The sequence below is a fragment of the Neophocaena asiaeorientalis genome, unplaced genomic scaffold (genome assembly GCF_003031525.2).
Source record: "Neophocaena asiaeorientalis asiaeorientalis breed wild unplaced genomic scaffold, Neophocaena_asiaeorientalis_V1.1 scaffold1052, whole genome shotgun sequence".
Classification (NCBI taxonomy): Eukaryota; Metazoa; Chordata; class Mammalia; order Artiodactyla; family Phocoenidae; genus Neophocaena; species Neophocaena asiaeorientalis.
In genome coordinates, this window is record NW_020173676.1 from 65,553 (window position 1) to 90,611 (window position 25,059).

General features: G+C 50.2%; 2 protein-coding genes across 3 annotated transcripts in view; both read left to right on the forward strand.

Moving 5' to 3' along the window:
• Window positions 1-13,914, forward strand: part of ELK1 (ETS transcription factor ELK1) — a 14,508-nt gene extending 594 nt beyond the window's left edge. The window contains exons 2-6 of one of the 2 annotated variants that reach the window (XM_024749617.1): window positions 6,526-6,769; window positions 11,158-11,607; window positions 12,310-12,777; window positions 13,464-13,565; window positions 13,651-13,914. In XM_024749617.1, coding sequence (XP_024605385.1) covers window positions 6,560-6,769; window positions 11,158-11,607; window positions 12,310-12,777; window positions 13,464-13,565; window positions 13,651-13,749 — 1,329 coding nt within the window. In that variant the 5' untranslated portion in view covers window positions 6,526-6,559 and the 3' untranslated portion in view covers window positions 13,750-13,914. Of the gene's footprint in view, window positions 1-6,525; window positions 6,770-8,234; window positions 8,501-11,157; window positions 11,608-12,309; window positions 12,778-13,463; window positions 13,566-13,650 lie in introns of those variants that run through there. The other variant, XM_024749616.1, reaches the window with a different exon arrangement.
• A 5,345-nt stretch (window positions 13,915-19,259) lies between these two features.
• On the forward strand, window positions 19,260-24,827 carry CFP (complement factor properdin). Its single transcript, XM_024749614.1, has 9 exons — window positions 19,260-19,538; window positions 19,622-19,772; window positions 20,955-21,130; window positions 21,603-21,773; window positions 21,911-22,102; window positions 22,293-22,466; window positions 22,718-22,909; window positions 23,069-23,180; window positions 24,595-24,827. Exons 1-9 carry the CDS (start codon window positions 19,463-19,465, stop codon window positions 24,743-24,745), a joined length of 1,395 nt encoding a protein of 464 aa, XP_024605382.1. The 5' UTR covers window positions 19,260-19,462; the 3' UTR covers window positions 24,746-24,827.
• Window positions 24,828-25,059: the final 232 nt, after the last annotated feature.

Genomic DNA, 25,059 nt, shown 5'->3' on the forward strand with positions numbered 1-25,059 from the left:
CTATCAAACACACACACACACACACACACACACACCATTTTGCAGTGGATCAGTCTAAATGCTTGTTTTCACGTCCTCCTGCTTATCAGCCCATTGCCCTGTCCTCCCTTTTTTGTAGACTATCAGTCCAGTCCTTGGGCTTCTTCTCCCTTCCTTTTACTAGTGGGTCAGTTTAGTGCTTTATATCTCCCCATTTTCAGTAGCCCAGTCCATGGCCTTGTCCCCCTCTCCTTTTAATCAGTCTGTGGGGTGGCTTTTCTCCCTCTCCACTGTTGTGCATGAGTCAATGTGCTTTTCTTCTCTCCTTGCCCCTAGTAAATAAGGTGAGCCTTTACACACACACACACACACACACACACACACACACACACACACACACACCTTTTCAGTGGATCTGTTCATTGGCCTTCCTGCCACGCATGTGCTTGCATTCACACCCCTCCAGTATACCCTCCTGTGAGTCCAGTGCTTTGTAATCCCTCCAGGAGGGTCAGACTGTGCTTTTATTTCCCGCCTCCTTTCCTTGTGCTGGATCAGTCTGTGGCCTTCCCTGCCACCCTCCCTCCTTAATAGTGGATCAGCCTGTGTGCTTGTTGAACCCAGGACTTTTTTACTCTAGAACACACCCTCTCATACACACTCTTAACCAGTAAGACATCTTGCCTCCCTCCAGTAAATGAATACATTAATGATAGTGATAATGCCAATAGGAGCTAACACTTATTGAGCACCTACTGTGTACCAGGCAAAATGCTGTATGTTAATGAGCTCATTTAATCCACCCTATGAGCTAGGTACTGAGGGAAGTTTGGCATAGGGAGGTTAAATACCTTACACAGAGGTGATCAGTAGGTACCAGGTTAGGTTACCTCTCAGAACATAGGATAACAAGACTCTCAACCACTGCGCCACCAGGGAAGCCCCCTAGGATAATTTTTGAGGCTTTCCTCTCTCACTACATCTCACCTCACGCGAGGCCCCACTCCTTAAAAACCAAATTAGTTCCCATCTCCATGCTTTTGTTTTTGCTGTTCCCTCTGCCTGCAGAGCTGTCTCCATTCCACACCTTGTCTCAGCACCCATCCACCCCCGATCCCAGCAGCTATGTGACCTTAGTGGCTTAACCACTTTCTCTCTGCACCTCTCTCCTCACTGGTTAAATGGGGGAATCAGAACTAGAATACCCTCCAATGTAAATAAAGAATACCTGTGAGTTAATAAAACAAGTAACTTCTCTGGCCTTACCTCCTATGCGCCGCCCCCCAACTCTGTTCCAGCCACATTGGCCTCCTAACTCATCCTCAAAAACACCAGGTGTGACCCAGCCTTGGGGCCTTTCCCTTGGCTATTTTTTCTGCCCAGAACACTCTACCCCCCTCTCTGTGTGGATCCTTTCAGGGCTCTGTTCAAATGTCAACCCGTCCCTGACCATCTGAACCTGCACAGCCAGCAGGACTTAGACCCCTTCTCTGCTTTATTTGTGTCTTTGCCCTTTATCACTGTCAGGCACACTGTATATTTTACCAGTTTGTCATATTTATTGTCTTTCCCCGTTAGAATGGGAGTCCCATGAGGGACTCTTTTTGTCTGCTTATTTACTGCTGGGCCTCCAGCACCTAAAATTCTTATCCAGTACTTGATAAGAATTTATTGCACGACTGAATGGAAAAATATAATGTCAGATAAATCAGGGTAGGGGGCAGATGGAGATGAAGAGGGCATAAGAGAGCTAGTTAAAAGAGGCTGGTTAGTCGGGACTGTTCATTCAACAAACACTTACAGAGCACCTACAGAGCACCAGGCATTCTAGGTTCTGGGGATATGGGAGGGAACAAAACAGGCAGAAATTCCTGCCTTTGTGGAGCAGACATTTGCTAATAGTGCAGACTGTATAAATAAATAAGTCTAATTAGTTAGCATGTTAGACAAGTGCTAAGGAGGAAAAGTGAAGTAGGGAAGGTAGGAATAGAGTATCAGGGTGGTTGAAATCTTAGGCACAGGGCAGGCCTCACTTAGAAGGTGCTTCTTGAATTAAGGCCTGAAGGAGTTCAGGAAGGGAGCCATAATGCCTAGGGAAAGAGTGTACCAGGCAGAAGGAACAGCCGGTGCAAAGGCCCTGAGGTGGGATTGTGCCTGGCATGTTCAAGGGCCATGAAGGAGGCCAGAGTGGCTGGAGCAGAGTGGAGGGAGAGGTAGGAGGCAAGGTCAGAAAGGTGGTGGGAGCCAGATGGTGAGGCCATACTGATACATAAGATTGTGGGGGAGGGGCTGGGGAGGGAGAAGAGTGTCACGCCAGCTAATTGTAACATTTGAGTGTCTGCTATGTCCCAGAGATAACTTTTCTAAGTCCTTTACATACACTGACCTTTAATCCTCACAAAGGCCTTTGAGAGTAGGTGTATCTTGCAGATACTTTACTTTGAGGGTGACATATCCCCCATTTTACAGGTACAGAAGCAGAGCCAGAGAGGTTGAGTAACTCGCTCAAGGTCACACAGCTAGAACAGGACAGGAGTACGAGGCTGGAGACCCAGAGAGAAGAACACATTTGCAAGGACAGACAGGTTATTCGGCACATTGGATCACACAGAGGAAGAATTAATTCTGCCTGGGAGATACCAGAACTTGATGATGTGTGTAATAAAGGGTTCATCATGTGTGGGGAAGGGGGAAGGGCACTCCTGGCAGGGAGAACTGCACATACATATTTTCAGAGATGGGAATTGGATTAACTCAGGGTGCCCATGCCAAGCTTGGGCCCACCTCAGAGCCTTTGTGCACACTGTTCCCTGTGCTTGAAGCACCCTTCCCACAGATGTCAGCATGGCTTGCCATCTCCCCTCCTTCAGATCTCTGCTTAAATGTCACTTCCTCAGGGAAGCCCCCCCTGCTCACCCTATGTAAATTAGCATCCCTGTCCCCCTGTAGGACCTTACCCTTCTGTTTTGCTCTATAGAGAGCTGGTGGAGCAAGGTGTCCAGGATCACTGCCTAGTGCCAAACTGCCTGGGTTTGAACCCTGGCTCTGCTAAATTCCAGCTGTGTGACCTTAGCCAAGTTACTTTACTTCTCTGTGCCTCCATTTCCTCATCTGGGAAACGGGAGAGTAATAATAATGCCCACCCATAGTGTTGGTATGAGGATTGAATGAGTTAAGTGACTAAAATGGTTTGCAGTACACAGTAAGGGCTCTGTGACTGGTTCCTATTGTTTAGATTAGTATTATTCCTGGCATACACGTAGGTATCTCACAGGGCCTCTGAGACTGACCATCTCCAAAACTGACCTCCTGATCTCCCCTCAAAACCTGCTCTCCCACAGTGCTGCCATCTCAGGTGATCAGGCCACAAACCTAGAATCACCTTTGGCACCTCTCTCACTCCACCCTACCCCCATCCTATCTGCCAACAAATCCTGTTCACTCTGTCTTCAGATTTTATCCAGAACTCAGCCACTTCTCACCAGTTTCACTGCTGTCACCACCATCTCTTACGTGGACTATTGCAGTGGCCTCTTCAGCCTGTACAGTTGGTTCTTCTTACAAGAGCCAGAGGGATCCTGTTAAAATCCAAATCACAGGCTGTCACCCCTCTATTCACAGCCTTCTCATGGCTCCTGTCTCACTCAGAGTCAATGTCAAAGCTCTTCCGGGGCCCGAAAAAGCCTTACTCAGTCTGGCCTCTGCTGCCCCTCTGTTCTCATCTCTTGCTACTTTCCCGTCACTGCCTTCTCTCCGACTACGCCAGACTCCTTTCCCTTCCTCTGACCTGACAGGCTCTCCAGCTTCAGGGCCTTTCACCCTATTTCCTCTGCCTGGATGGCTGCTCCCCAGGTTGTCACAGACCTGACGCCTTCACCTCTCTTAGGTCTTTGCTCAAATATCACCTCCTCGTGACTACCCTCCCCTGACTACCCTTTCAAAAATAACAACTCCTTCCCTGCTTCGTTTTGTTTTTTTTTCCCCCAGAGCTCTTATCACCATCTGACATATTCTTGTTTATCTTGTTTCTTGTCTGTCTTCCCCACTAAAAAGTGAATTCCGCCAGAGCAGGGATTTTTGACTGTTGTATTCACTGCTGTATCCCCAGCACCTGGCCCACAGTAGGCCCTCCAAAAATGCTTGCTAAATGAACGAAATAAAGAGAAGTAAACACATCTGAGTGAGGCATATGACTAGAACTCTTATTAGGGGTCACGTGGGAGACGTGATAATAAAATACAAAACCCCATGTGCTGCTGAGGCTTGAAGCCAACCGTCAGGTTTCACCTTAAGTAAAAGATTCTGTAGCTACTGAAAGAGGAACTGGTAAAATTGCCTGTTGTCACCACCAGGAGTCACACTGGTCTCTTTGTGCCTCTGAAACAAACAGGCCTTCCAAATAAAAACCCAGCAAGGTCTCTGATGATGGGACTCTGATCTGGACACTTCGTGGCCTTGTGACTTACATAATTGCCTAAAATTGTGTCTGCAGAATGAACTTCAGAATGAATAGCTCAGATATAAGAGGATCAGACTGTATTTCATTACAGATTAAAGACTCAAGCTATAAATAATAGAGGGAGGTTCTTTGAAACCTTCCAATTTGGAAGGTCTTATTCTTAACCCAACAGTCCCAACAGCTGGGTGAACAGTTGATTGATGAAAGCTCATTCCTTAAGGAAAAGGAACCTCATGTTTATTTCCAATTCACACTCAGCAAAGGGAGCAGTTATGGGGTGGGTGGGGGCGCCAGGAGGGTCCTGTTCTCTGCTCGACATGCTGAGGGAGCAGTCAGTGCAAGGGGCAGTTTAGTCAAATGGTTGAAAAGATCAGACACCTGGAACTTGGCTGCCTGCGTCCAAATCCTGGCTCTGCCACTTAGGGCTGTGTGGCCTGTACAAGTCATTTAGACATTTTGTGCCTCCGCTTCCTCATCTGTAAATTAGAGATAATAAGAGTACCTATTTCCCAAAGTTGTGATGAGAGAGAAATGAGTCAATAGCTATAAAAATAGCAATCCAGGTCTACATGCCCTTATCTAAAACCCTTGGGGCCAGATGTGTTTCACAATTTTGCATTTTTCAGATTTTAAAAAGGTGACAAGGTATACATACAAGATGTTACATAACACCCTTAGTGGGCTCTGTAATCAGCCACATTCAGATTTCTGCAGCAAGATAGATGTATGAACAGTCACACCAAGTGAGGATCAGTGAAGACCACAAAAGGCCTTATTTTGTTTCAGATCAGGTTTTGGCATAGCAGATAAGGAATTATGAACAAATTAGAAACTAATATTTCATAAGAGCTTATCATACCCCTGGCATAGTATATTTAATCTGTACGATAACCCTATGAGCTAGGTGGTATTATTATTATCCCTATTTTACAGATGGGAAAATTGAGGCACAAGAGGTTAAAGAACATGCCCAGTGTCACACTGCTAACAAGTAGCAGAACCAGGATTCCAGCCCTGGCGGTCTGGCTCTGGAGGGGCTGATTGTCCAGTAGGCCATATTGCTTCTGATTGGTACAATGCCTGGCATGTATTTAGCACTCAATAAATGTTCATTATTGCTGTTGTCAAGAAGGAGAACACAGAGGGACAGAGACAGGTCAGAGGAGCGTGGGATAGAGAGACAGAAGAGAGCAGACATTCAGTGTCAGGAATTTTTATAAAGGCAAGGCCCTTGGGGCTGGTAACTGAACAATGGAGAAGACTTCTAGGCAGAGGAAGGGAACCCAGCATGAAGTGAACAGCCTTTGCGAGGAGCTGGCATAAGGAACCTCCTGGAAAACTTAATATTTGATGTGGTAGAAGATGCAAATGAAAATGTTCAGGTGAGGGGCCTTATTCTAGTTTTCTATTCGTGCTATAACAAATTATAACAAACTTATAACAAACTGCTTAAAACACAAATTATTCTCTTAGAGTTCTGGAGGTCAGAAGGCCAGCACAGGTCTCACCAGGCTAAAATGCAGGTGTTGGCAGGGCTGTATTCCTTTCCAGAAGCTCTAGGGGATGATTCATTTCCTGTTCGTTTAGGTTGTTGGCAGAATTCAATTCCTTGAGGTTGTAGGATTTGTATAAAATAAATAGGCAACAAGGGTATATTGTAACCACAAAAAAAGTTCATGTGATGAGATTGAGCTCACCCAAATAGTTTCTAGCTTAAGGCCCATAACCTTAAATTCACCTGTAAAGTTCTTTCTGCCAGGTAACATAATATACTCACAGGTTCCAGAAATTAGGATGTGGACATCTTTGGGTGAGGGGCATTATTCTGCGTATCACAGTCTGCCCTCTGGACCCCAGAGGTTCACATTTGTCCCACACGCAGAAGACATTCACGCTATCCTAGTATCCCCAGAAGTCTCATCGCATTACAGGAGTCATCCAAAGCCAGGCTGAGGGCGTTCAGGGAATGGTGGTGGCAGTTGGAGACAGAGGTGGAGGCAAGATGGCAAGAAAGGAATCCACCTCCTGCTGACCTCTTCCCCTTCCTGTGTCTGCAACCTCTCAGCTCTGAGCTTTCTGCCCTCCAGGTACCCCTGGGATGGCGTGAGCGCTCGCGCAGCAATGGACCCTTCTGTGACGCTGTGGCAGTTTCTGCTGCAGCTGTTGAGAGAGCAAGGCAATGGCCACATTATCTCCTGGACCTCCCGGGATGGCGGTGAGTTCAAGCTGGTGGATGCTGAGGAGGTGGCCCGGCTCTGGGGGCTGCGCAAGAATAAGACCAACATGAATTATGACAAACTCAGCCGGGCCTTGCGGTACTACTATGATAAGGTAAGGTGTTTGAGACTAGGGCCAGGAACCCCACCCACTCGCCTGTGCCAAACATTTAAATCAGTTACGTCATTTTCTTGCCCAAATTGATAGAGCTCTAACTTTGAAAACGATATTAAAATTTACCATTTCTTACCCCATCCTCTGGTACTCTTACACGAACATGGGGGCCCCTAAGCATTTATCTCAGTTGTTTTATTGTATTTTATTTTAGCTTCGACTAGAGCCTTCATAGCACCATTAACACTGACCCCCTACTCACTCCACTCTCTCTGAGATACCCAAAGTCCTGCTGTCGCACCGTGCCCCGCACGACATTTCATCTTCTTGCCTTATTCCTCTGGCCAAAACTTTTGAAAACTCTATTACTAATGATTCTTCCTCATCCTGGGCCAGTCCTGGGTTCCCCCAGTTATTTCATAAGCTGCTCTTATCCCAGAATAAGAATTCTGGAATATCCTTATTCTTAGAATCAAAGCCTCCATGACAGCATTATACTAACTTTTCCTTACCTTATTCTCCAGGACCCTCAACGTTTTTATCAATTCTTTTTATCTCTTACTCTGTTAGCTAAGACCTCCAAAACAACATGTATAATGCTTGCTCCACACCCCATCCTCTTGTATTCCCAGAGCAACACTGGTCCACTCCAATATTTATATCAATTATTTTATCATCTTATTCCTATAGCTAAAATTATACATTCTCCTTACCCTTTCAGACTCCCAAACCAGTGCTAGATACCCCCCCATATTTATACCAGTTATTTCAGTTTCTTATTTCTTTTTTGAAAAAAGTATTTGTTTATTTATTTATTTTTAATAAACCTGCACCGGGTCTTAGTTGTGGCATGCAGGATCTTCATTGCTGCGTGCGGGATCTTCAGTTGCAGCACGTGGGATCTTTAGTTGTGGCATGCGGGCTCTTAGTTGCGGTATGCGGGATCTAGTTCCCTGACCAAGGGTCGAACCCGGGCTCCCTGCATTGGGAGCGCGGAGTATTCAATTCCTTGAGGTTGTAGGATTTGTATAAAATAAATAGGCAACAAGGGTATATTGTAACCACAAAAAAAGTTCATGTGATGAGATTGAGCTCACCCAAATAGTTTCTAGCTTAAGGCCCATAACCTTAAATTCACCTGTAAAGTTCTTTCTGCCAGGTAACATAATATACTCACAGGTTCCAGAAATTAGGATGTGGACATCTTTGGGTGAGGGGCATTATTCTGCGTATCACAGTCTGCCCTCTGGACCCCAGAGGTTCACATTTGTCCCACACGCAGAAGACATTCACGCTATCCTAGTATCCCCAGAAGTCTCATCGCATTACAGGAGTCATCCAAAGCCAGGCTGAGGGCGTTCAGGGAATGGTGGTGGCAGTTGGAGACAGAGGTGGAGGCAAGATGGCAAGAAAGGAATCCACCTCCTGCTGACCTCTTCCCCTTCCTGTGTCTGCAACCTCTCAGCTCTGAGCTTTCTGCCCTCCAGGTACCCCTGGGATGGCGTGAGCGCTCGCGCAGCAATGGACCCTTCTGTGACGCTGTGGCAGTTTCTGCTGCAGCTGTTGAGAGAGCAAGGCAATGGCCACATTATCTCCTGGACCTCCCGGGATGGCGGTGAGTTCAAGCTGGTGGATGCTGAGGAGGTGGCCCGGCTCTGGGGGCTGCGCAAGAATAAGACCAACATGAATTATGACAAACTCAGCCGGGCCTTGCGGTACTACTATGATAAGGTAAGGTGTTTGAGACTAGGGCCAGGAACCCCACCCACTCGCCTGTGCCAAACATTTAAATCAGTTACGTCATTTTCTTGCCCAAATTGATAGAGCTCTAACTTTGAAAACGATATTAAAATTTACCATTTCTTACCCCATCCTCTGGTACTCTTACACGAACATGGGGGCCCCTAAGCATTTATCTCAGTTGTTTTATTGTATTTTATTTTAGCTTCGACTAGAGCCTTCATAGCACCATTAACACTGACCCCCTACTCACTCCACTCTCTCTGAGATACCCAAAGTCCTGCTGTCGCACCGTGCCCCGCACGACATTTCATCTTCTTGCCTTATTCCTCTGGCCAAAACTTTTGAAAACTCTATTACTAATGATTCTTCCTCATCCTGGGCCAGTCCTGGGTTCCCCCAGTTATTTCATAAGCTGCTCTTATCCCAGAATAAGAATTCTGGAATATCCTTATTCTTAGAATCAAAGCCTCCATGACAGCATTATACTAACTTTTCCTTACCTTATTCTCCAGGACCCTCAACGTTTTTATCAATTCTTTTTATCTCTTACTCTGTTAGCTAAGACCTCCAAAACAACATGTATAATGCTTGCTCCACACCCCATCCTCTTGTATTCCCAGAGCAACACTGGTCCACTCCAATATTTATATCAATTATTTTATCATCTTATTCCTATAGCTAAAATTATACATTCTCCTTACCCTTTCAGACTCCCAAACCAGTGCTAGATACCCCCCCATATTTATACCAGTTATTTCAGTTTCTTATTTCTTTTTTGAAAAAAGTATTTGTTTATTTATTTATTTTTAATAAACCTGCACCGGGTCTTAGTTGTGGCATGCAGGATCTTCATTGCTGCGTGCGGGATCTTCAGTTGCAGCACGTGGGATCTTTAGTTGTGGCATGCGGGCTCTTAGTTGCGGTATGCGGGATCTAGTTCCCTGACCAAGGGTCGAACCCGGGCTCCCTGCATTGGGAGCGCGGAGTCTTAACCACTGGACCACCAGGGAAGTCCCGTCAGTTTCTTATTTCTTTACCTGAAACTTCCAAAACAATATTTTTCTTCTTCCAGTTTTATTGTGATATAATTGACACGCAGCACTGTTTAAGTTTAAGGTGACAGCATAGTGATTTGACTTATATACAGTAAGAAATGTTCATCACGATAAGTTTAGTGAACGTCCATCATCTCATATAGATACAAAATAAAAGAAAAAGGAAGAAAAAATCTTGTGATGAGAACTCTTAGGATTTACCCTCTTAACAACTTTCATATGTAACATACAGCAGTGTGGATCATATTTATCATGTTGTACATTACATCCCTAGTACTTATTTTTCTTATAACTGAGAGTGTGTACCTTTTGACTGCCTTCATCCAATTCCCCTTCCTTTCAACCCCCTTTGAAACTTCCAAAACAATATTAATGAACCCTCCTTTTCATTCCTTTTCTGAGAAACACAAACCCACCCTGTGATATACATGAACAACACTTAAGATGTTCCCAGGGTGCTCTAGTGCCCTCCAGATACCTCTTGTCCCCCAGAACAGCCCTGGACCTGTGCTGCACACCCTTAACTCATTTATAGCATTTATTCCATTTTTATATTTTAATCCTTCAGCTCAAACCTCCAAAACAATATTAATAATGAGGCTGCCTCACTCTGTACTCTGAGACCACCAGAATATCCCTGAGAGCCTCCAGACCTGTCCTGAAATACCCCAAACGTGCTCTGTGACCCACCCAAGCCAGCCTTAAGATTCTCCCAATATTTATACCAGTATTTTAAATTCTTGTTAGTTGCTATCAGTGACTTCATTTTCCAATTGCCTCAGCTTAAACCTCCCCAACAGTATTAAGAATGAGGCTCCTCATCCTGTCCTCCCTGATGACCTTGCCCTGTTCCACGTCTGTGTCAAGAGCTTTAAATAATCCTGTAATAATTCATGTTTATTAACAATTCATCACCACATTCTTCTACATTCATTTAGTCTCTTCCAACATTTATTATCAGTGACTTCATTTTCCTGTCTTACTGCATAAACTAGACTCCAAAACTGTCCTGGCAGCCAGCCCCAGGGCCTGGCCCTGTTAGCCCACAGACACTCCTGGTTTCTGGAGCCAGGAGGAAAGCCTGCTCCTGGATCTACTCCCCTACGTGGGCCCCAGTGTGGAGAGGAGCCCGTGGGTGTGGCTTTGTGTATCTGAGGTGGGGGTGGGGGAACTGGACAGATGGAGATGAAGAGAGTTTGACAGAGGGAGACTTGGAGGGGGATGGACAGGAAGGAGATGTGGAAGGGAGAAGGGCATTAGACTAAAGGAAGGATTATGGGTGGGGGGGGACAGAAAAGGAGGAGAAGCTGGGGGAGAATACAGAGAGGGGAATCAGGTTGGGGGAGAACGGTAGAAACTGGAAGAGAAGGGAGGAGACCCCAAATTAGATGAGTGAGCTGTGAAAGAAGCTGGGAGGGGGAACCTATGGGGAGGCAGACACTGAGGTGGGACGGTGTATATGTAAAAGGACAGGAGAGGGGCACGAGGAAAGAAAGGCACTATAGGAGACACACCCCTTCACCCCCTCACCATCCATACCCTCCCTGGCCCTTTCTTCTAAGACCCTCTATCCTGTCTCCCCCTTCCCAGAACATCATCCGCAAAGTGAGTGGCCAGAAGTTCGTCTACAAGTTTGTGTCCTACCCCGAGGTCGCGGGGTGCTCCACTGAGGACTGCCCGCCCCAGCCTGAGGTGTCTGTCACCTCCACTGTGGCAAATGTGGGCACCACAGCTGTACACGCCATCCCCGGGGACACTGCCTCTGGGAAGCCAGGCACACCCAGGGGTGCAGGAGTGGCAGGCCCAGGCGGCTTGGCACGCAGCAGCCGGAATGATTACATGCGCTCGGGCCTCTATTCCACCTTCACCATCCAGTCCCTGCAGCCGCAGCCACAGCCACCCTCTCATCCTCGGCCTTCCACAGTGCTCCCCAACACCGCCCCTGCAGGAGCAGCAGTGCCCCCCTCGGGGGGCAGGAGCACCAGTCCAAGCCCCTTGGAGGCCTGCCTGGAGGCTGAGGAGGCCGGCCTGCCTCTCCAGGTAAGGACTAGAGTATGGAAAGTCAGCAAGAGGAGGGATGTACAATTCCCAAGTGAGGAGGGGGGCTGGGAGGAGGGGAGACATAAACGTCCTATTAAAGGAGATATAGTGGAAGGAGGGACACAGAAGTCCCCTTGGAGAAAGGGATGGGGAGGAAAGCTATGCAAAGCCTTGGAAGGAAGAAAGAAATTAAGCACACAACAATTAGTAGTACACCCAGCATGTAGCAGGTGTCCTGAATGTGTTTGCTTAATGCACTGGTTCTCACACTTTTAGCACTCATCAGAAAGCACCTGGAGGGCTTTTTAAACCACAGATTTCGGGGGGCCACCCCCCAGAATGTCTGTTTATGTGGGTCTGTGGATGGGTCTGAGAGTTTGCACTTGTTTAACAAGTTTCCAAATGAGGCGTATGCTGCTGGTCCATAAAGCAAATTTCTGAGAACCACTGCTTTCGTGAATGGGGGCAGTATCTCCTGGTGTCCCGCCCCTAAAGGCAGCTGTGCCGCTATCAGGTGTCTCACCCCTCCCCTGCCCCCAGATAGGAGGACCTACTCCAGAAGGAGCCCCACTTCCTTGGCAAAGTCCCACGTCTTGTTGGAGGACCTGCTCCCACTACCAGGTCCTGCTTTCCAAGGGAAATAATTGGCTTCACTACCCCAGCAATCTTTAGGCATCCCCTCTGCACTTGTTCCTCTCCCAGGTCATCCTGACCCCACCCGAGGCCCCAAACCTTAAATCCGAAGAGCCAAATATGGAGCCTGGGTTGGGCCGACCACTGCCCCCAGAAGTCAAAGTGGAAGAGCCCAAGGAAGAGTTAGAAGCTGCAGCCACTGGGGAGGCGGGGTTTGTCCTGGAAGCCGTCAAGGCCGAGCCCTTTGAGCCCAAGGCCGAGCCAGAAGCCCCTCCCGCGGAGGGCGTGCCAGCCCGGCTGCCTGCGGTCGTTATGGAAACTGCGGCGCCGGTGGGCGGCCTTGCGGCTTCCACAACTTCCACCACGGAGAACGCCCAGCCTCAGAAGGGCCGGAAGCCCCGGGACCTGGAGCTTCCACTCAGCCCGAGCTTGCTGGGTGGGCCGGGACCCGAACGGACTCCAGGATCGGGAACTGGTTCCGGTCTGCAGGCGCCAGGCCCAGCGCTGACGCCTTCCCTGCTACCTACGCACACATTGGTGAGAGCCTTTGTAGGGGCGGGGCTGGCACCTGGAATGAATGGCATTGGGGCGGGGTGGTGGTGGGAGGAGTTAGGCTGACTGCGAGGGCCAATACGGTTACCTCTGAGTGACTGGGAGGGTGGAGCCTTCGAGTGGGGTTGGCTGCGCGGAAAGACGGGGCTTGATTGCTACAAGGCGAACGAGCCTGCAATGCCGAGGGGTCGGGTCCCCAAAAGAAGGCAGGGCTGGGGAGTTCTGTGGGCAGGGACTGGGGGGCCCGAGAGACTTTCTGCAGGAACTGTTTCTGGGTTGGAGCATAGCTTGAGGAACCTAAGCGGGGCTTTTGGGTCTGGGATTTGCTTAGCGGGTTTCCTGTGAGGTATGCAGGTGGGGGATAAGAGTTGGAAGTTGACCCTGAGCTACTGGGATGGTGAGGTTTGAAAGCGGCATGTGGGTGGGGTCTTGTAGGTGGTCTTGCCCAATGAGGCTGGGGTGGGCCCTCAGGAGTTAGAAGGGGTTGTCTGTGTAAAGCTGGAGAGCTGTCACGGGCATGGCCTTAGTAGTTATGGTCTAGGCCTGTGTACTTTTGAGGAGTGATCTCATAAGTATGAGTGGGAAATCTGGCGGGGCTGGAACCAAGTTCCTTTGGTTTTCCCACACCTGCCCTCTTGCTCACTTGCGCCCTGACCACCCCTTCCCCACAGACCCCGGTGCTGCTGACGCCCAGCTCGCTGCCCCCCAGCATTCATTTCTGGAGCACCCTGAGTCCCATTGCACCCCGTAGCCCGGCCAAGCTCTCCTTCCAGGTAGGATCAGCTCCCCCCATCTCGGAAAGGGTGAGAGGCCCTAGCACGGTCCCAATCCATGACCTCTCCCTATTTTTGTCCCCAGTTTCCGTCCAGTGGCAGCGCCCAGGTGCACATCCCTTCCATCAGCGTGGATGGCCTCTCAACCCCCGTGGTGCTCTCCCCAGGGCCCCAGAAGCCATGACTATCACCACCACCACCCCTTTCTGGGGTCACTCCATCTATGCCCTGAACTTCTCTCCAGCCAGCCGTCTCAAGGAGAAACGTAGTTCAGCTGACAGACTCGTGTTGTGGTCATGGTTGGGTGGGGATTCTTAGGAAAAAGGATCTCTCAGTAACCCTTCCAACAGAAAACATACAACTTCTCTCTTCTTGGTCAGTCCCCCAGTGGCCGCTCTTACACGTCTCCTACTGCAGTGGTGGGGACGGTTTATTTATTTATTTTTTGAAGGCCACTGGACTGCCACTTTGATAGTATAATCTATTTTTAAACAGGGCTTTTCAATAGGGGAGAGGGAGGCATCTCTTCCTATATCTGAGATAGGGTGGGTGGGAAGGAAGGGATTTGGGGGGTCTTCCTGCCGCCCCCAAGTGTTTATTTTTGATACCAAACGTATTTTCAGCTCCCTCCCAGCCCCCCAATTTCCTGCGGGCGGGTACAAAGGACCCTTTAAGTGTCCCTGGAGTTGGGAGGGAGGAATGAGGGACATAAAGCCTGTCCTGTGTGAATTCCAGGCTGGAGAAGGGCGGGTTCAAAGGACTCCTGGGTTCACTTCCCGTCAGCACCGGCCCAGCCTGGGCCTGGGGACCTGGGGGTTGGTGATTTGGGGGACGGTGCTACACCTGTCTCCACTGTTTGTTTTACTTCCCCAAAAATGGATCTTTTTTTCTAAGAGTCCCAGAGAATGGGGAATTGTTCCTGTAAATATATATTTTTAAAGGTGATGCTGGAGACTGCTAGCATTTTTTTTTCCCCTAAAGCCATTGGGAGTAACTGTGTGCAAAAGCGTGACTGTGTGAAAGGCGGTGAGGGTGTGAGATTGATCGTGAGAGCGAGAGAGCATAGTGATGTGTGTCCGAAACAGTGGTAGAGACTGTAGATTGGCAACCAGGTGTGTGAAAAAGAGAAAACTATGGAAAGCTGTGATTGCGCACGTTCGTTTGTGAAGCCATGTGTTGAGAGAGTGGAAGTTGTAACCACAAACTTGACATTGTGCCTATGTGAGAAATCATGGCTGGGTGGCAGAAAACCACTGTAAGACTGAATGAGTGATTAAGGTACTATACGAGAAACTGGTGGTGTGTGTGAAATAATGTTTATGAGAAGGAAGTGGGGACTGCGCATCAGTCACTGTTGAACAGGCTGATGGTGAGCAAAACAGACTGAGTAACCAAAACAACGTGTGAGAGCCTGTATGAGCACGAAAGTGCCATAGAGATCGTCAGGGACCGTGCGTAGGTAAGGAACTTCACTGTAAGTAAGCAGGTGACTCAGCGTTTGGGAGATGGCTTGTGCATGAAACTGTTCACGCAAGGCTGTTGGATCAACTAAAGTAATGGGAGTGCATGTGTGAGAGGTTGATGGTATGAGAGAAAATGTCTGTGAGGCCAGATGGGTGCCTGAGACGAAAGATACCAGAATACGCAATTGTGTGTATGAAAACCATTCCTGTGAGACTAAACTAGCAAAGACTGCGTGAGAGACTGAGAAAATGTGGCTGCGACTGGAAGAGCGTGAGAGGCTGTAATTTGTGTGTGTGTGTGTACATGTGTGGGTGTATACCTGAGCCTAGTGGCAGATTGATTTGCAGTTACTACTCCGGTCTAGCCCACAGGTTCAGGGACTCTGTAAGAGAAAATGATGGTGAGACTGAGTGAGTGAAAGTAAGCTAGAGACCACCTCACTGTGAGTGAGAGGCAATGAGTAAAAAAGAAGGAAGTCAGTGCCGCTGGAGAGAAAACTGATGACTGAGCAGCATGTGAGAGTGTGAAACGTTTCATGAGAGACTGTAAACCAGAGACTACATGCTGGTGAAAAACAGAGAAACTGGAACAGAGTAAATGAGACATAGAGACCATGTGGTCTGGTGATCAGTGTGTGTGAGAAACTGATGAGGCTGTAATTGTGTCTGAGGATACACAATACGCTGGCTGGATGCAGCAGATGATGGCGTAAACGACTAAGACGGGCCATGAGAGGCTCTGTGTGTGAGACTTACTGAGAGCCTAGTAACATTGGTGAATTAGTAACAACAGGATGTCAGAGGCTGAGTGAGGGCAAGTGACCGTGACACTGATTAGGTGACTGAGAGTGAGAAAACGAGTGATGGAGAGTGTCTGAGAAACTGTGTGGGTCTGTGTAAAACTGCAAGAGACTTTATTAAAGGATGTAGAGCAAGGACTGGACATGTTGGAAGCTGCTTGCAAAGAAATGTGAGACTAGGCGACTAAGACAGTGTCTGAGACGCTGTGCGATTGTGTATGTGTGTGAAACTCTTACCATAGTGACTCTGGGTGTGCAGAATGGGTGTGAGTGTGAAGAGGTGGGAGAAAGAGTGATTGTGGGTGTGGGTGTGTGCGCGAGAAACTTCCAGAGAGACCAGTGGTGGCTATAAATCACTAACCATTTGTGTGTGTGAGAAGATGACGGCCCGAGTGAGCGGTGGAAACATCCTATCAAAAGGCGTGACTCTGGGGGCTTCCCTGGTGGCACAGTGGTTGAGAGGCCGCCTGCCGATGCAGGGGACACGGGTTCGTGCCCCGGTCCGGGAAGATCCCACATGCCGCAGAGCGGCTGGGCCCGTGAGCCATGGCCGCTGAGCCTGCACGTCTGGAGCCTGTGCTCCGCAACGGGAGAGGCCACAGCAGGGAGAGGCCTGCATACCGCAAAAAAAAAAAAAAAGGCGTGACTCTGTGTGGATGTGCAAAACTGACCCGTAAGGGTAACTGTGGTCTTGGCCGAAGGAGACCATAGTAAGACTGGGGGCCAATGACAGTAAACGACTCCCTGGGTGGCTGGGAGAGGCTGTGCATTTGAGTATGTATGTAAGCTTGTTCGTAAGAGACTATAGTAGAGAGAGACTGTAAATTCAGAAGTGTGTGTGTAAATATGTAAAAAAAAGAAAAAGAGAAAATGACTGAGGCTGAATTCGTGTGTGAGAGCCCATGGATGGAATGTGCCAGGCCTAGGGGAAAGCCCTCTTCCATCTGTCCTCTTCCTCCTCAGGCCCCTGGGCTGGCTTCTCCCAGTTCTCCAAAACGTGAAATGCTGGAGTTTGCCGGGGCTTTGCCTGGGCTTCCCTTCCCTCTTCTCACGAGCCAAGCCCTCTCCAGGTGGTCTGGTCCAGTCCCGGCACTTGAGACACTACTTCTCCCTGCCGTGATGCTCGCATTTTTACCTCCAATCCAGATTATTCATCTTCACGCTTATCAGAATCTCTAAAGTTCTGTTTATTGCATTTATTTACTCATTCAGCAGAGGTTTATTGAGCACCTACTGTTTGCTGGTGCCCATCCAGGACCTCCAGACACAGCAGTTAACAAAACCAAACACAAATCCCTGCCTTTGTGGAGCTGGCATTTTAGTGAGGACAACAGACAAACAAATACATCATATTAGGTGGTGTTGCAATGATTACATGAGATAAGACTCAGTCTTTGTTTAAATAAGAACTCTGCAGTCATTTTATTGCCCAAACGTGTAGAAGATGAAAGTGGTGACAGTCCTCTTCCCAAGGGAATCCAGTGAGTAGGTATACAGTTTAGGAACAAAGGAAGTATCGATTATAACATTATTAACCAGGCCAACAGGTGATTAGATAAAGCAGCCAACCAGAATTACAGGTTTCTTGCGGAGTTTGTTTTCATAGGATAACCACTGATGTCTGAAGTCCTAGAAGCATAACAAGACCCCTTAGTTCAAAGCACACTTTCAAAGACAGGCTTATGTTATCAGGAAACAGTACATCTGTAATGGATATGTCAACACACCTTATCACCCATGAAGCAAGACCAGTATTCTTGAGAAAGTTCTGTTTTAACACCTGACCAAATCAAATCCTTCAACCTTGTTTTAATTTGCAGAATGGTGTTCCTCCTTGGATGCAGGGGAAATGAGACCTTGCCTTCCTAATTCTTAGACTCCTTTTTGTTGATTAAAAAGATTCCTGTTTTTATTTTACTTTATTTTATTTGCGGTACGTGGGTTTCTCACTGTTGTGGCCTCTCCCATTGCAGAGCACAGGCTCTGGACGCGCAGGCTGAGCGGCCATGGCTCATGGGCCCAGCCGCTCTGCGGCACGTGGGATCCTCCCAGACCGGGGCACGAACCCGTGTCCCCCGCATCGGCAGGCGGACTCTCAACCACTGTGCCACCAGGGAAGCCCAAGATTCCTGTTTTTAAAGCAGGCTCTGGAATTTCACTCATTAGGACTTACTTAAAAACAAAAAAGGCTCTGTGGAGCATGGAAAATGGGCTGCATTGGAATTAATTATTAAGAGAAGGATTATGAAGAATAATTTTTCTACATGAGATCCACAAAGAAAAGTAAAGGGTCAGGAACTAGAATGATGGATCTTAAGGTGTGGTCCCCGACCAGCAGGGTCAGTGTCACCTGGGACATTGTTAGAAATTCACATTCTTGAGCCCCACCCCGGACCTACAGAATCAGAAACTGGGGTGGGGCCTGGCAATCTGGATTCAACAAACCTTCCAGATGATTCTGATACACATATAGGTTTGAGAGCCACTGGGATAGAGAATGAGAGGTGCCCTACAAAAAGCTGAGGAAAGCTTCTGTGAGGGAGGTGACATTTATTGTCTGCCTCTTTTAGAGCATAAATCCCTTGAGGGCCAGGATTTTGGGCTGTCTTGTTGTCTGTTCCAGCCAACGCCCAGAACAACTGGCACCCAATAGTTGCTCAGTAGATGTTGCATCAGTGTATTTAACAAACAGCACCTGCTGTATGCCAGGCACTGGCCTAAGAACTTTTAAAAATCTTAACTCCCAGTCTTCGCAACATGCCCTAACATGCCCTGTGTATGGGGTGGGGCGGGGTGGCAGGTATTACCTACCCAAGATACTTGATGGAACATGGCAAAGCCAACCATCCCCTTCCTCGGGCCCTGAGGGTGTCCCCAGCTGGCCCCTGGGGCAGTGGATATACCCAGTTCAGTCCTTCTGAATTCTCCACCCCATACTCTTGCCACTTCCCCTTCTCACTTCCCTTGTGCTGACCTCCCTTCCACATTGCTGACCACAAAGAACCTCACTTTTAGGAAAGAGGAGGGTGGTGGTGAAGTCAGGGTGGAGGATGAAGTAGTTACCTCGATGCCCACTCCACCCCACCCCATGAGGAGGGACACGCTGAGCATGCCACGCTCACTTCACCCTTGTTCAACACCCCCGTGAGGTTGGCCCTGTCATTGTGGTAGAGGGCGTGCATTTTACAGGTGGAGAAACTGAGGCTCAGAGGTTCAAGTGACTTGCTCAAGGTCACACAGCGAGGGAGTTCAATCTTGCTTCCAACTTCCAGGCTCCACTTCCCCCTCAGTAAGAATTTGTCCCAAGAGCATTGATTGAGTGCCACTGGGCTGCTGGGCGGGGCCTGGGGTGCTGGGGACACAGTGACAAACAAAACAGACCAAGCGTGAGGCAGGAAGTAGGGAGGGGAGAGGAGAGGAGGAAGCTCAGGGACAGGTGGCAAGGGAGAGGTCGGAGCTGAAGAGACCTGCACAATACCCTCTCCTCCCCGCCATCCCCCATCACCACTGCTGCCCTTCACCCTCCTAGTTCCTCCTGCCCCTGGTTCCTCTTTCGCACTGACTCTAGGATCAGATAAGCCCACATAAAGCCGGGCCTCCTTTCTGGCGGGGCTGCAGAAGTACAGTGCCCAACATGCCCACCCGAGCGCAGACCCATCGGTTACTGCTGCTACCGCTGCCGCTGCTGTTGCTCACCCTGCCAGCCACAGGTGAGTGGGGGGGGGCCCGGCTGGCCCCCAGGGGTGCCTGGGCCCCCCCACACTCCTGACCGTGCTCCCCCAACCCGTTACAGGCTCAGACCCTGTACTCTGCTTCACCCAGTATGAAGAATCCACAGGCAAGTGCAAGGGCCTCCTTGGGGGAGGTGTCAGCACGGAAGACTGCTGTCTCAATGCTGACTACGCCTTCCAGGAGCCCGGCAGCAAGCTCTGTATGGCGTGCAGGTTAGGGGGAGCCTGGGGTTTGAGGGGGGCAGAAAGGACTGTCTGCAGGGCGACCCAGAACTTGGGCTCTGGCCTTCTCTGAGATTCTCAAGCGTGGCTCCAAGGCCCTGATCGTGACCATGGCTCCGGGTGTCTCAGCCTCGGCTCTGTTGACATTTGGGGCCAGAAAATTCTTTGTTGTGAGGGCTGACCTGTGCGTTGCAGGATGTTTTGTAGCATCCCTGGCCTCCCACTAGATGCCAGTAGCAACTTGCAACAACTAAAATGTCTCCAGACAGGTAAAAATCATCCCGAGTTGAGAACTGCCATGGCTTACATGTATTGAGCGCTTCCTGCATACCAGAAGCGTTGTGGGTGGGGTGCAGCTCAGGTATTTCTGAAGGTAGCTCAAGTCCCCAGATGGTGATGACAGCTCATACGGAGCATTTACTGTATACAGACACATTGCTGGAGGGGGAGAGTTTGGGCAATTCTGAGGGCAGCTGCAGGTCCCTAATTATAACGACACTTCATATTCATTGAGCACTTCCAGCATACCAGATGCATTGCAGAGGTTGGGGGTAGCCAGAAGATTTCTGAGGGTAACTCTAGTCTCCTAATCGTGATGCCAGCTTACGTGTACTGAGCCCTCTCTGTATGTCAGACATATTTTCTAACTCTTTACTATATATATCCCAGGTACACCATGGGGATGGGGAGCTTGGGGATTTTTGAAGGCAGCTCTGGGCTCCTAGTTGTCAACAGGTCCCATCTGTCTAGCATTATGCCGTGCAGGGGCTTGGATCCGGGGTATTTCTGATGGGGTCTCTGAGCTCATTGGGATGATGGCTCCTATTTATTATGCACTTCCTGTTTGCCTGCTACCATGCATGGCTGTGGCCTGGTAGGCTTCTGACAGCAGTTCTGGGCCCCTAGTCCTTGTACTTGTTTACTGTGTGCCTGGCACTGTCCTTGGGGGACTTCAAAGGGTAACTCCAGGTTCCTGATCATGAAGGTAAATGATATTTAAGTATTTGCTGTGTGCCCACCTCCTCCCCAGCATCACGAAGAGGTAGATACTCTCATCACTCCATTCCACATACATTTATCCCGCACCCCTGTCTGTGCCTACCCACACTCTGTGGTCCCATACACCATCCTTGTCAGAGCGTGCCAAGATGGGATGTGTGCTTCTCTCTGCAGGCTCCCACAATGGTCACCGTGGTCCGAGTGGGCCCCCTGCTCAGTGACCTGCACGGAGGGCTCCCAGCTGCGGCACCGGCGCTGCATAGGCTGGGGCGGGCAATGCCCCGAGAAGGTGGAGCCTGGGACCCTCCAGTGGCAGCTGCAGGCGTGTGAGGACAAGCCGTGCTGTCCTGGTGAGAAGGAGCAGCAAGGCGGGCGAGCGCTGTCAGTTACCCGGCACTGGGAACTATCAGGGCAGAAGCCCTGAGGGTGGGAGTGTGCTTCATGTTTGTGAGGTCGAGGAGGAGGCTGGCGTGGCTGAAGGAGAGTGGTGGCGGGTGAGATCAGAGGGGGACTTATCCCTGTGGGCCACGGTGAGGATGTTGGCTTTTACTCTGAGTGATGTAGTGATGGTGGAAAAACATGATCCGACTTGAGTTGTGACAGATCCGTCTCACTGTCAGGACGACAGACTGTATGTGGTGAGTAGTGAAGCAAAGGGACCACTGTGAAGGCTACTGCAATAGTCCAGATGAGCAATGATGGTGGGCCAGGTGTGGCAGAAACAATGGGCACAGGATTAGCTGATGTGGGATACATGAGGAAGCCTGGACCCCTGAATGACACCACCACCTCCATCTTGTCCCCCTCTTTTCTCTCCCACAGAGATGGGCGGTTGGTCCAACTGGGGGCCCTGGGCATCTTGCTCTGTCACCTGCTCTAAAGGGACCCGGATTCGTCGTCGAGCATGTGATCGCCCCACCCCCAAGTGTGGGGGCCACTGCCCAGGAGAGGCACAGGAGTCAGAGGCCTGTGACACCAAACAGGTCTGCCCCAGTGAGTGAGGGCAACCACAGGGCAATGATGTGGGCACCCAGGGTGGGTCTGGGGGTTACAGCAGGGAACTTCCAGGGTGGGAGGACTTCAGCATGCATGACCACACTTGGCATCTCCCCACCCCAACCCCATCACAGCACACGGGGCCTGGGCTGCTTGGGGCCCCTGGGGCCCCTGCTCAGGCACCTGCCACAATGGACCCAAGGCATCTGAGGAGAGACGAAGCCGCACATGCTCTGCACCTGAGCCCTCCACGCAGCCTCCTGGGAATCCCTGCCCAGGGTCATCCTCTGAGCAGCGGGCCTGCACTGGCCTGCCACCCTGCCCAGGTACTCGGGGATGAGGCCTCTGACACTCTGCTCTTGATTTAGGCACAGATGCTCTGCCATTTCAAGGGACAGCGATCCGAGACCATGTGACCATGGAGCTCTTCGTTTGGGGGCAGTCCATCTCAAGAGTCTAGGGGCTGAGGGGGGAGATTGAGGTGGCCTTTCTCCTCACTCCTGTCTCCCCCAACAGTGGCTGGTGGCTGGGGGCCATGGAGTGCTGTGAGCCCCTGCCCTGTGACCTGCGGCCTGGGTCAGACCCGGGAACGACGGACATGTGATCACCCTGTGCCCCAGCACGGGGGCCCCTTCTGTGTCGGTGATGCCACCCGGAGCCACATCTGCAACACGGCCATGCACTGCCCTGGTCAGTACCCCAAGATGCACCATTTCTATGCCTAAGCCCCCCACCCATCTCTGCTGCCCAGTTCCCACTGTTAATGCCTTGTTCCTGTCTCTAATTCCTCCATTCCTGGCTCCGATGCCTTGGTTCCAATTCTGATGCCCCTTTCCCACATCTGATCATTCCCACCCCATCTCCCAGCCCCCATTCCTTCCTCTGAACACCCTTGCTGGCTCCTTTCTTTGGTGCAAGCCCAGCTGCCCCTGTCTCTGCAGTGAACGGAGAGTGGGAGCTCTGGGGGGAGTGGAGCACCTGCATCCGCCGGAGCATAAAACACATCAGCTGCCAGGAGATCCCAGGCCAGCAGACCCGCTCCAGGCTCTGCAAGGGCCGCAAGTTTGACGGACAGCGATGTAAGGGGGAACAACAGGATATCCGGCACTGCTACAACATCCAGCGCTGCCTCTGTGAGTGCCCCCAGAGACCATGCTGTGAGCGTGCAGCAGCCCGTGCAGGGACAGGGGCTTTCTGACTCTGTGCCGCAGACCGCATGTCCCTGCAGCCTCTCTCTCATCACCCCACCAAGACCTCTAATTCTGACTCGGGTACCCCTCCCCTCCTGGCAGGGAAAGGCTCCTGGTCGGAGTGGAGTACCTGGGGGCTGTGCATGCCTCCGTGTGGACCCAACCCCAACCGCACCCGCCAGCGCCTCTGCAAGGCCACGCTCCCCAAATTCTCGTGAGTGAGGGGGCAGTGCGCCTTGGAAGGGGTCTTGATATTGATATGGTGGCAGTCAGGGTGGGAGAGTTGGCCACCCCCAACCAGGGCTTCCACCACTGGGTCCATAGGTGCCTGTCTGGCTGAGTGCCATCTCCCAGCTGTAGGAAGAGGGGAGAAACTAAAGAAGAAGCTGAGAAAGAGGATGTTGAGGGGAGAATCAGTAGCCTCCGTGCCCTTCAGTGACTCATTCAGTCACTCAGCCATTCTCCCATTCACTCCGTCCTTCCTGTGTCCATGTGCTCTGCCCCCTCAATTACCCAAGCTTTGACTTGCTCGTTCAGTCACTCATGCCTCCATTCACTTTCTCATTCCCTCAGTCACCCGTGCCCCAAAGCACTCTAAGGCCTTTTGGGTAACAACAGTTGCAGACACACAGAACCCAGATCCCATGGATTCCCCCACGGGATCCAGGTCTGCTGGGCCCTGACAGAAGGCATCTGAGAAATGGTTGGTGTGTGGAAAAGGGACTGCCACCTCAGTCTGGGTCCAGGAAGCTGATTGGGCCTCCCCTGGCAGGAGGGGGTTGGGGAAGGCTTTCCCACCATCAAAACTGTGTGAGCAGAGTCCTGGACACAGGTGATCAGCTGCCCGAAGTGTTTCCAGGTGGCCAGGGTGGCCCAGGTGTTGGAGAGGGTTAAAACACTCACTTATCCCTTCCTTATTTCCACATGCATCAAACTACTAGATTAAGTGGCCTCTTCCCAACTCGTGGAAAGCCTGCCATCTGGTCTCTGGGTTTGGGGTGTAGAGTGGGTCCAGAAGATGAGTTAGGGGTGTTGAATGGAGGCATGAAGGGCTTGACAGAGGGAGGGAATGAATGGAGAAAGGACTGATTGAGAGAATCGGAATGGCAGTGAGTGGAGAGCTTGCCTAGTGGGACAGATAACCCAGGCAAAGACCATTTTGGACATGCGGCTTTGAATAAAGTGGAAGAGAGAACTAGAGATTGACTTGGGGGCAGGGATTTGTGCCTAACAGCAAGGCTTGAATGCCAGGGCAAGGCATTTGGGTTTTTTCCAGTGGGCAATGGGGAAATAAATAAAAGGTTTTAGAGGTGAGAGAAGGTAGCTCATATCAACAAATAATTACCAGCATTTATTGAGCACTTACTGTGTACCCGACATGACTCTGAGCACTTTACCTGAATCAACTCATTTATCCTTGCTCAGCCCAGTGAGGTGGGTATTACTAGTATTCCCATTTTTCAGATGAAGAAAACTGGGGTACAGGGGAGATAAAGAAATTGCCCAATATCTCACAGCTTAAAAATAAATAGTGTTGGGCACACAGTAGGCACTCAATAAGAGTTTGTTGAATGCATTCTTGCCTTCCCTGAGCTTCTCGCCTTCATCCCCCACCCCTAACGCACCAGGCCCACCGTTACCATGGTCGAAGGTCAGGGTGAGAAGAATGTGACCTTCTGGGGGAAACCGTCGGCATTGTGCGATGTGCCGCAAGGGCAGAAGGTGGTGGTGGAGGAGAAACGGCCATGTCTACACGTGCCTCCCTGCGAAGAACCCTGAGGATGAGAAGCTCTAACATCTCTCTCTTCCACTCTGACCCCCTGACCTCTCAGACTTCAATAAACCAGTCTCTTCCCCAGGAGTGGGGCCATGGCATCTTCTAGGCCAAAGAGCGCAGCACAGGCAAAGTCGCAGTGGCCTGTGGTGGAAAACAGTATTTTCCACCGTGGCCACGGTGTGACAGGAGTGAAAGCGAGTGTCCGTTCCTCCTGCTGTAGCCCTGGTATCTGCCCCTCTTCCCCGCAGTGCCCCGGGTCACCCAGCACGTCCCTCTGCAGAGTCCCGATTTACGAATTACGGGCTTCCTGATTGGC

Coding starts and splice junctions, on each gene's coding strand:
- CFP (XM_024749614.1), top strand. CDS start 19,463: ATGCCCACCCGAGCGCAGACCCATCGGTTACTGCTGCTACCGCTGCCG. Junction 19,773..20,954: donor AAGCTCTGTATGGCGTGCAG/GTTAGGGGGAGC, acceptor TTCTCTCTGCAG/GCTCCCACAATGGTCACCGT. Junction 21,774..21,910: donor CACCAAACAGGTCTGCCCCA/GTGAGTGAGGGC, acceptor ACCCCATCACAG/CACACGGGGCCTGGGCTGCT.